At 41.4% G+C, this 11,119-nt stretch overlaps 1 protein-coding gene across 1 annotated transcript in view; it reads right to left on the bottom strand.

Moving 5' to 3' along the window:
* Window positions 1–11,119, bottom strand: part of LOC145418580 (cysteine sulfinic acid decarboxylase-like) — a 66,333-nt gene that overhangs the window by 23,876 nt on the left and 31,338 nt on the right. Inside the window, exon 2 of the mRNA XM_080286946.1 lies at window positions 811–1,348. Coding sequence (XP_080143072.1) covers window positions 811–1,308 — 498 coding nt within the window. The 5' untranslated portion in view covers window positions 1,309–1,348. The remainder of the gene's footprint in view (window positions 1–810; window positions 1,349–11,119) is intronic.

Below are 11,119 nucleotides of genomic sequence, written 5' to 3'. Positions count from 1 at the left end.
TACAAGATTATATTAACCACTCACGTCCAACAATAAATCGCTTAGGAAAAAGTGTTAGGGAGCTTCCTTAACCGAGAGAAGACGGGCCCAAGACACCGAGACGATTGTAATATAACCCGTCTAGCAACAAACTCTCATCCTTTTTCTGTACACCTCTCTAAGGCAAGCGTTAATCGTTACTCCCAGTCCTTCATGTATGCAACAGGTCAACTCTGGAACTGTCTCCCTCTGTCTGTATTTCCCACTGCCTATGGTATCCAGTCTTTCAAATGCAGTGTGTCTAGGCATCTCGAAATGAACTGATCTTGAATTTGGCTCTGTTATCTTGTTTTTGTTTTTTCTTGGAGGGAACAATTTGCTGGCTCCTGGCCTTTGGTTCTTTCTTTGTTGCATTAAAAAAAAAAAAAAAGATATGTATTGGTGTTCAAAAAGAAGGCGAAAAATGTCTCAAAATTTTTCTCTTTATAATAGTTGCAAAGACTTTAAAAATAGAATACTTTGAGTGTGACCTGCGTAGTATATGAGGGAAGGATACTTAGTGTGGAATATTGTGTGTGAGGACAGGATCTGGGTGTGAATAGCAGTGAGGATCTGGGTGTGAATAGCAGTGAGGATCTGGGTGTGAATATCTGAGTGAGGATCTGGGTGTGAATAGCAGTGAGGATCTGGGTGCGAATATCTGATCGTGAAGGCAGAATCTGGGTGTAAATACGTGAATAAGGATTTGGGTGTATCAGTGAGGATCTGGGTGTGAATATCAGTGAGGATCTGGGTGTGGGTATCAGAGTATAAGGGCATCAGGTCACTTACCCTGAGCTGATCCGGCTGCCTAAACTCCACCACCTTCTCCTTCTCGCTGAGGCCTGTCACCAGTCGCTCCTTAAGCACCAGTTGCAGTACCTCCTTCAGTAGCCTCCCGCCCTCCATCTCAACCTCCTTCATCTCCTTGGCTTCGTCTTGGGTGTGGACGTCTAAGGTACCGTTTGAAGACAGACTGCTCAAGGAAGTACCATACGAAACAGTAGCGTCGACTGAGGTACCATTCAGAGAGGTACCACTGATAGAGGCATCGTTTGAGGAGATGGTATTAGCAGCGGTACCATTCACGGACACACCACTGACTGAGGTACCATCCAGAGAAGTACCTGCACCATTCACCAGAGAACCATTCGCCATTTTGCCATTCACCACTGTACCGTTCACCGTGGCATCGTTAACGGAAGTCCCGTTGGTTGAGTCACCGTTGTTGATCGTGTGCCCTTTCTTCGCTGATCCAGGGTTCGTTGTTTGGTGGTAGGCTGTGGACATGATGCTCACTTCTTTTCGCTGGTGGCAGTGAAGTGATGATCTGGGGAGGAATTTATAGAGGATGTTAGCCGGTTAGAAGTGGTACTGCAGGGGGACGCCTTCACGTGGTGGCAGTGATTTACGTGTTTGTGACTCCACTGCCTGGCTATAAAATGTTCGTCCGTCCCCTCCCTACGCCTAAAAGGAGGATGGTGGACTGTAAGAGGAGGACAACTTCAGCCTGCAGTCCACTGGGTTCACATTACATCTGAACCTGGGCTATAGCTATTACTGCTAATTACTGCTACTACTGCTACTATTACTACTACTACTACTACTATTACTACTACTACTACTACTACTACCACTACTACTACTGCTGCTGCTGCTGCTACTATTACTACTACTACTACTACTACTACTACTACTACTACTGCTGCTGCTGCTGCTACCACAACCACTACAACTACCGCTAACATTACTACTACTGCTACTACTACTGCTACTACTACTACTACTACTGCTAATAATAATAATACGAAAAGCAAGTCTCCATAGAGGTGTACCAGCACTTTCACATACTGTACTCACTCAGGCACTTCCCCCGGCCAACAAAAACACAGAAATAACCAAAACCCATAAAACCCGATTTTCAGCGCTAATGTGCGGAAGAAAGCGCTAAGGGAGAGGTGGAATGAGGTATCCAGAACCACTTAATCATTTCAATCCAATAACTTTTTCGTTTATTCCTGCTACTTTGAGACACTTGTATTCACCTCTGGGGAGGCTCCGTATACTGAAAGGTTAATGGAGGTTTAATCTATCCTACCCAGTTCAAAGAAATTCTCCCGAGGTTCATAATATCATCTACAAAGAGCACGAACGAAATGTAATATGTGACCTCGGATTAAAAGATCAGCAAAATAGTCATGAGTGAAATCTGGCACGATGAGACCGCGGACTTTATTATGTTTTGCGTTAACCGTTTGCCGTCGCATAAACGTTGCCAAAAACACAGCCTCAGAGGACATCAATCTGGATCAAATATGCAGAGTCAGACGTCATGCCATATTAGTTGTATGAATAAGTTTTTTTTATCGTAGTCAGAATTCAGTATTGTTACATACAAGCTCAACGTTAATACAGATCTTTTTTTTGGCCTATGTAATGTTGTGTTGATCAAAACTACTAATACCTTCACAAAATACTCATGCAAGGTTATGGAACTTACTGCACTTCAGGAGGTCGACTAGACACTTATTCCAACATTAGACGAAGGAAGTGAAGGGAAGAAGAACGATGGCAAGATATAGCAGGGAGGAGCGAAACGGAAGTAAGGAAATGGGTCACTCATATATACATCTAGATAAATAAATTTATCAATGATTTTTCCTTGAAGATAATGAATGCCCAAGTAAATAATCACACACACACACACACACACACACACACACACACACACACACACACACGAAAGAGAGAGAGAGAGAGAGATGAAAGGCTGGAGATGGTCATCCTGTATCTGCTGTATATATCAAATTTATGCCATTTGTGAATCTTATCTATGCAATCTTAGTCTATATTACAAAGGCATACAAGACAATAGTAAGGCGTAGAATGCAAACTAAATCGCTAAGAAAGAGGTTTTACGACAGACATTAAACAAGAGAACAGTTGGGTGTACGAGTAATATGAGAAATAAATCGCCGAGGAAGAGGTTTTACGACACACATCAAACAAGAGAACAGTTGGGTGTACGAGTAATATGAAAAATAAATCGCTGAGGACCAGGTGTTAACATTATATACTCTAACCTGTCTTTCCAATCTCTCCATCTTCATACCTGAGTTATAGCAATAGATTAACACTATATTATGATGCTAGTCACGAAGAAGTGCTGCAGAAGGATGTAGAACCGTAGTATTGTCTTTTTCTGCCATTGAGCTTCGTGAAATGAGCTGCAAAAGGACGAAAACCTGGGCCAAGTTGAGGTGAAAGGAGTATGTTAAGTTCCCCGGTGAACATAACCTGCCTCCACCACTACCACCTGCACAGCTACTAGTCATATCCTGCCTCCCCTACCACTCTAACCACCTACCTTTCAAACTACCACCTACTACGCAACTTCCACCTGCAACCTACCACCTACCACTCAAACTACCACCTACCACTCAAACCACCACTAACCACTCACACCACCACCTCAAACTACCACCTTCCACACAAACTACCACCTTCCACACAAACTACCACCTTCCACACAAACTACCACCTACCACTCACACCACCACCTACCACTCACACCACCACCTACCACTCAAACTACCAACACCTACCACTCAAACTACCACCTACCACTCAAACCACCACCTACCACTCAAACCACCACTTACCTCTCAAACTACCACCTACCAGTCAAACCACCACCTACAACTCAAACCACCACCTACAACTCAAACCACCACCTACCACTCAAATCACCACCTCAAACTACCACCTACCACCTCAACTACCACCTACCACTCAAACCACCACCTACCACACAAACCACCACCTACCACTCAACACTCAGGGTCGTATTCTTGGAGATTTCGCAACACATTCTGCTAAGCAATTTATTCTGCGCTAAAATGGCCATCGTAGTGTGATTTGCATTGTACCATCAGCCGTGAAAAAGGGTAATGATGTGGACGTGGTGGGCAGTGCAACGGGTTATGAAAAAATAAAGAGAGAGAGAGAGAGAGAGAGAGAGAGAGAGAGAGAGAGAGAGAGAGAGAAAAGAAAACAGAAAACAGCCAAAGATTAAGTGCCAAAAATATAAAAAAAAATCTATTAAAAAAATGAGCAAAATAGAGGCAAAAATCAATATCCATTCATACCGAGATGCCTTGACATATTGTGGTGAAAGGACTGGAGGTCATAGGAAGAGGGAAGTATAAAACCAGGTACTGTACATGTTTTATAATTAGATAGATATATAGATAGATAGATAGATGGAATGATAGGCTGGAGATATAGATGGTGGTGGGGCTGGAGCAGTAAAGCATAACCTGTAAATATGAGTAAAGCAGAACTGGATGCTTGACTGTAGTGATCGTCCAAGTATTAAATATCCACAAGTATTAAATACTCCCAAGAATTAAATATCCACCAAAAATTAAATACCCTCAAGAATTAAATATCCACAAAAAATAAATATCCACCAGAAATAAATATCCACCAGAATTAAATATCCACCAGAATTAAATATCCACCAGAATTAAATATCCACCAGAATTAAATATCCACCAGAATTAAATATCCACAAAAAATAAATATCCACCAGAAATAAATATCCACCAGAATTAAATATCCACCAGAATTAAATATCCACCAGAAATAAATATCCACCAGAATTAAATATCCACCAGAATTAAATATCCACCAGAATTAAATATCCACCAGAATTAAATATCCTCAAGAATTAAATATCCAAGAATTAGATACCCTCAAGAATTAAATATCCACATGAATTAAATATCCACCAAAAATTAAATACCCTCAAGAATTAAATATCCACAAGAATTAAATATCCACCAAAATTAAATATCCACAAGAATTAAATATCCACAAGAGTTAAATATCCACAAGAGTTAAATACCCACAAGAGTTAAATACCCACAAGAATTAAATATCCACAGGAATTAAATATCCACCAAGAAACGGGTGTGAGGGGCGAAGAAGTGGGTGGGATGGGTTGGAATGGTGGTGGGGATGGGGAGGTGCAATGATAGTATAAACTGTGAGTGGGAGTATATCCTGTGAATGGTAGTATATCTTGTGAATGGGAGTATACCCTGTGAATGGGAGTATACCCTGTTAATAAGAGTATACCCTGTGAATGGGAGTATACCCTGTTAATAAGAGTATACCCTGTGAATGGGAGTATACCCTGTGAATGGGAGTATACCCTGTGAATGGGAGTATACCCTGTGAATGGAAGTATACCCTGTGAATGGGAGGAGTACACCCTGTTAATGGCTTCAGTGCAGTGTAGGTTTATTTCAAGCATTTCCTCCAACAACAACCACAGCAACAATAACAAAAGCTCCCAGAGAAAGTAATGGGAGTAAGATTAATGGTTTCAGTGGAGTGTAGATTTATTTCCAAGGTTTTTTCTTCCCTCAGCAAACACAGCAAGATGATACGCTCGTGTTTGCCTCCCTTCCTTGGTCTGGCAACGCAGGTAAGTAATGACGATTCTCCAGGTGGTCTTTGCTCAGGTGTTTACCCCCACCTCCCCTCCCCTCATCCCTTCCCTCACCCCTCCCCTCACCCCCTCCCCTCACCTCCTCCCCTCACTTCCTCCCCTCTTCCCCTCCCCTCACCCCTCCCCTCACCCCCTTCAACCTCCCCCTCGTCCCCTCACCTCCTTCCCTCGCCCCCTCACCAACTCCAACCCCTCTCCTCGCCCCCTTCCCTCACCCCCTCCCCTCACCTTCTCCCCCTTCCTCCCACCACTCCCTTCACCCCCTCCCCTTCCTTCCACCACTCCCCTCACCCTTCCCCTTCCTCCCACCTCCTCTCCCCGTCTCCTCCCCCCACCCTCCACCTTAATTACACGCGCTTGGGATCGTATTCATAAAAAATCTTAATATTTTCGTACGATTAAAGAAACGTACTCAAGGTAACGTAAGAGAGTTCCTAGCATCTCTTCCTAAGCGATTTATTTTGCTTGCTGCACCTTAATACTAAATTCTATGCCATTCACACCATTTCAGTATGGACATACCACCACCACAACCACCACAACCACCACCACCACAACCACTATCATCACCACCACCCAGCATCACAGGTGTTCCCAATCATTATCACAAGTATATATGATAATTACCACGTGCAACGGAGTATTTCACAGCCACACTCCATCCACCTATATTTACCTCATCTGCTGCTCCGGATAGAGATATAGGGCGTTTATTTTTACCTGGCGAAGCTCCCTAACCCCTTGCAGCTCAGGTAATGGCCAGGTGTAGTTACGGAGGGTTGACGAATGAAGAAGTGAAAGAACGTTGTGGGGTGGATGTGGATGTGATTGAGAAAATTAGGAGAAATACACTGAGATGGTTTGGACACGTGGAGAGAATGGAGAATGAAAGACTATGAGGGTGTATGTAAGTGAGGTGGAGTACAAAGGAGTACAAAGGAAAGCAAACAGCAACAGACCTTATGGTCTTTTCGAGGCTGTTTGTTACAGAGTAGACTATGACTACAAGATCTAACTCTACATGCTGAAGGATAAAGATAGCAAAGCAAGAAGGCATTCCCCGCCTCCAAACCCTCCAGTTAAAACTGGCAAGAAAAAGTGAGAAAAACCACCATGCAGCATGGAAAAACTGACATGGAAATTTCATAGGAAAGACTGAAAAGGAAAAGTTACATTCTATGATACTTTATCTATAAGCTGCCAGTATGAATAACCTGGAAGAGGAAGTAGTAAAGTACAATGAATAATCGAATAAATAAATAACTAATGCATTATGTACGGGTACGTTGAGTTGACGGGGCGTCTGCGGACGCCGCTTGGAAATTGCACAGTGTGGAAGTTCAGGAGTGGTGTGGCAGCCTTCCCTGGCGCTATTAAGGTAGCAGCTCCGTTCATTCCACTAAGACTAGGAACTTTCCCACCCGGGACAAGCACACAAGTCACCTCCTGGAGCAGTGACCCCTGGTACATTAAAAAAAATCCCGATGGTGGCCACTTAACTAACAGGGACCCTCAGTGATCCACAGCCCATCACAGGTCGAAAGTATGAGTAGTGACCGTTAACTCAGGGCTATCTGTGCATATCCTTGTCTGTGCATATACTATATTTACATTTGATAAATTGATCCACGGTCTAAAAAAAAATAAAATAAAATAAAGAATTAAACATACGCAAATGTTTTATTCAGGAGTAAACATATTAAGCTGGGGGTTAGACGACAAATACTTATCCAGGCGACCTTTAAAGGTTTGTACTGTATCACAATTTACTACATTGTAGGGCAATTTATTCCATACATTTACAACTCTATTGAAAATGAAATACTTAGCTTCATGCGACTGGACTCGTTTCCCAATTATTTATGCCCATTGCCTCTAGTATAATTCGAGTGATCAACTGTGAAGTATTTATCTACAGCCATGTTATCATGTCCTTTGAATTTTTTGAATACTTGAATTAGATCTCCTCGTAACCTCCGCTTAGTTTGGGCAAATAAATTCAGGGCTTCTAAACGTTCCTCGTACGGTTTATTTCTCAATCTAGGTATCATCTTTGTCATCCTTCGCTGCACTCTTTCAAGCTTTTCCATATCCTTTTTATAATATGGTCACCAAAACTGAACGCAATACTCCTAGTGTGGGCGTACTAAGGAGTTATACAAAGTGAGAACGATATTATCGGATTTATATTCAAATGCTCTATCTATGAATCCAATCAATTTATTGGCTTTTTTCACAGCTTCAGTACATTGTTTGCTTGGTTTCAAACCGTTTGTTATTATAACTCCTAAGTCTTTTTCATGGTTTACCCTATCAAGTTGGACATTATTCATGCTATAACTTGCTGTTACATTTTTGCTGCCAATGTTTAGCACTTTGTGTTTATTAATATTGAAATCCATTTGCCAGACTTGGGCCCAGTTAAACAGTTCATCAAGATCTCTCTGAATTGCCTGCCTTTGCAGTGCTGTATCTGCTCTGTTACCTATTTTAGTATCATCAGCAAATTTTGAAATCTTACAACATAATCCTTCGTCAATATCATTTACATATATTAAGAAAAGAATAGGACCTAACACTGAACCCTGCGGCACTCCACTTGTAACATTTATCCAGTCAGACTCTTTTCCATTTATTACAACTCTTTGCTTTCGTCCGGTGAGCCAATCTTCTGCCCACCCGAGAACACTGCCGCTGAAACCACGTACCTTTAGCTTCTGAAGGAGTCTTTTGTGTGGAACTTTGTCAAAAGCCTTTTGAAAATCGAGGTAGACCACATCAACAGACTTAGTCTCGTCGTACATGTTCAGTATATCACTGAAAAAGTCCAGCAGATTCGTGAGGCAAGAGCGATTATTATGAAAACCATGTTGCGAATCTTTTATGAGATTGTTTGTTTCTAAGTGTTTCACAAACTTGTCTCTGATAATAGTTTCAAGCAATTTGCAAACCACCGATGTTAAACTAATTGGGCGGTAGTTTTCTGGTTGGCTTCTGTTGCCTTTTTTGTATATTGGGGTTACATTAGCAAGCTTCCATTCGTGTGGCACCTAACTGCTCTTAAGTGATAAGTTAAAAAGTTCAGATAAAGGCTTTGATATTTCATTCTGTAGTTCCTTCAATTCACGTGGCGATATTTTGTCTGGTCCTGGTGCTTTATTCTCTTTTAATTTGTTTATTGCAAGCAGTACGTCGCGATCGCTAACTGTAATGTCAGTGATTATGTTGTCATCTTCTGTAGGAATGGGGGAAATTGCAGGAATCATATGTATATTTTCTGTTGTAAATACTGACGCGAAGAAAGTATTATGAATTTTCGTCATCATAGTTTCATCGTCAGTGTGCTCTCCGTTATCTGTGATTAAGGGACCGATTGATGGAGTTGTCACCTTTTTGCTTCTTATGTAACTAAAAAATTCTTTGGGATCTGATTTACTGATACTTGCAATATGTGTCTCAAGGTTTTTCTTACTGCATTTAATTAATTTTTTGGCTTTTCGTCCAAGGGCATCGTATTCATTTTTATCACTTTGACTCTTTGTGGTATTATAATTCTTATATGCAAGGTTTTTTGCTTCTAAGCAATGTTTAATGTCGGAGTCCCACCATTTGGGTTTAGAATTTTTGGCAGGCCTTCTGTTGCGCATTGGAATACATAACCTGACGGCACTGTTGAGAGTTTCTGTAAAAAAAAATTCCAAGCGTCATTGATATCTAAAGTTTCGACAATGGGATGCCAGTCACCTGCGTCTACAATTGCCTTTAATTTCTTAAAAATTGCTCTCTTAAACTCAGGCACTTTCTCACAACTGGCCTTGACACTGTCTTCACTGAATTTAATGTTAAATGTAACTATGCGATGATCACTTGTACTAAATTCTTCTACAATAACATTACTCACTACATTATCTGGCTAAGACAAGATCTAGGATGTTAGCTCCACTTGTCGGATAATTTACAAATTGATACAAAGAACTTTCCTGCAAGTTTGTATATAGGTCTAACCCTGTGTGTGAGGACAGGGCTTCTCCCCATTTTGGAACTGGTAAATTAAAGTCACCAAATATTACAGTGCTTTGCATACAAGATATTTCGGCAAGGAGGAGACCGAGGATGAGGTGGAGGGATGGAGTTCAGAGGTATATGAGGGAAATGGGGAGTGAGCTGTGGGAAGGGCAGTCAAATGGTGGGTGACAGCGCGACTTGGAGGCGTCTTGTCTGCAGCCACCCTTTGCAGGATTACGGCGTCGGGCTATAGACAGATTGATAGATAGATTTGACTAGTAACCAAGGAGATTCAGTCCACCAATACCTACTGCTTGGAATCAAAGTGCATTTATTTTAACCTAACAAAGATCCCTAACCCATTTAACTCTACGGAGGAAAATCATCTCGTTTCACAAAATTCTTAATGAAGGACAGACTGACATGGCCGCTCTCAGGTACACGCCCGCATCTAAAAACCTTCACTTTGCCATAAAACTCATAAAAATCCCTGAGTGACGATTTACCAGGGTGATCTATGTCGTGTGTGTGCGTGTGTGTGTGTGTGTGTGTGTGTGTGTGTGTGTGTGTGTGTGTGTGTGTGTGTGTGTGTGTGTGTGTTCCCCCATGACACAAGGCGAGGATTGTGAAGCAGAATTAGGCACAGATTACCTGGTTAAGGAAACAGATAACAACCACAGACTCAAAAAACGCACTCAAAAAACACACTCAAAGAACACAGACTCGAGAAATACAGACTCAAAAAACTCACTCAAAAAACACAGACTCAAAAAACAGACTCAAAAACTGACTCAAAAAAGCAAAGTCAAAAAATACACTCAAAAAACATACTCAAAAACACACTCAGAAAACAAACAAAAAACAACAGACTCAAAAAAGTGACTCAAAAAACATACTCAAAAAACACAAACTCAAAAATCAGACTCAAAAACAGACTCAAAAAAACTCAAAAAACACCCTCAAAAAAAGACTCAAAAACAGACTCAAAAAGACTCAAAAATCACACTCAAAAAACACTCAAAAAAACACACTCAAAAAAAAACTCAGTTCAGACTTAGAAACAATAGCCTCAAAAAGCACTCAAAAAACACAACACTGACGCCATCGTTAGTTACGTTATGGTCGATTGGTTTTCATCTAAAGGAACCGGGCAATTCCCTTAACTTGAATGCAGCGGTAGTTATGAGATAGGAATGAGTCTCCTTGGTTACTAGTCAAATCGATCCTTTAAATTTGACTATACTCTTTTCACTCTAACTTGGCCTAAAATTGCCATCCTTCCTCCATGAATGCTGAGATGTAGCAATAGATTAGCGCTGGTTTCTGGTGCTAGTCACGAGGAAGTGCTGCCAGACGTGAAATAAGCTGTAAAAGGATGAAAATATCGACCAGGTAAGAGTAATAATGGACTAGTAACCAAGGAGACGCACCCCACCTCATGGCCAAGTGACCCAGTTCTATCAGGTATAAACAAACAGAATTGGGTAGGTAGGTAGGTAAGTAGGAAGGGAGGTAGGGAGGTAGGTAGGTAGGTAGGTTGATAGAGAATAGGTAGGTAGGTAGGTAGGTTGATATATA

This window comes from Coenobita brevimanus, chromosome 115 (genome assembly GCF_032717465.1).
Source record: "Coenobita brevimanus isolate Jiangsu-jjx chromosome 115, ASM3271746v2, whole genome shotgun sequence".
Taxonomy (NCBI): Eukaryota; Metazoa; Arthropoda; class Malacostraca; order Decapoda; family Coenobitidae; genus Coenobita; species Coenobita brevimanus.
Note: the sequence above shows the minus strand (reverse complement) of the source record. Positions and strands in the feature narration are given on the sequence as shown.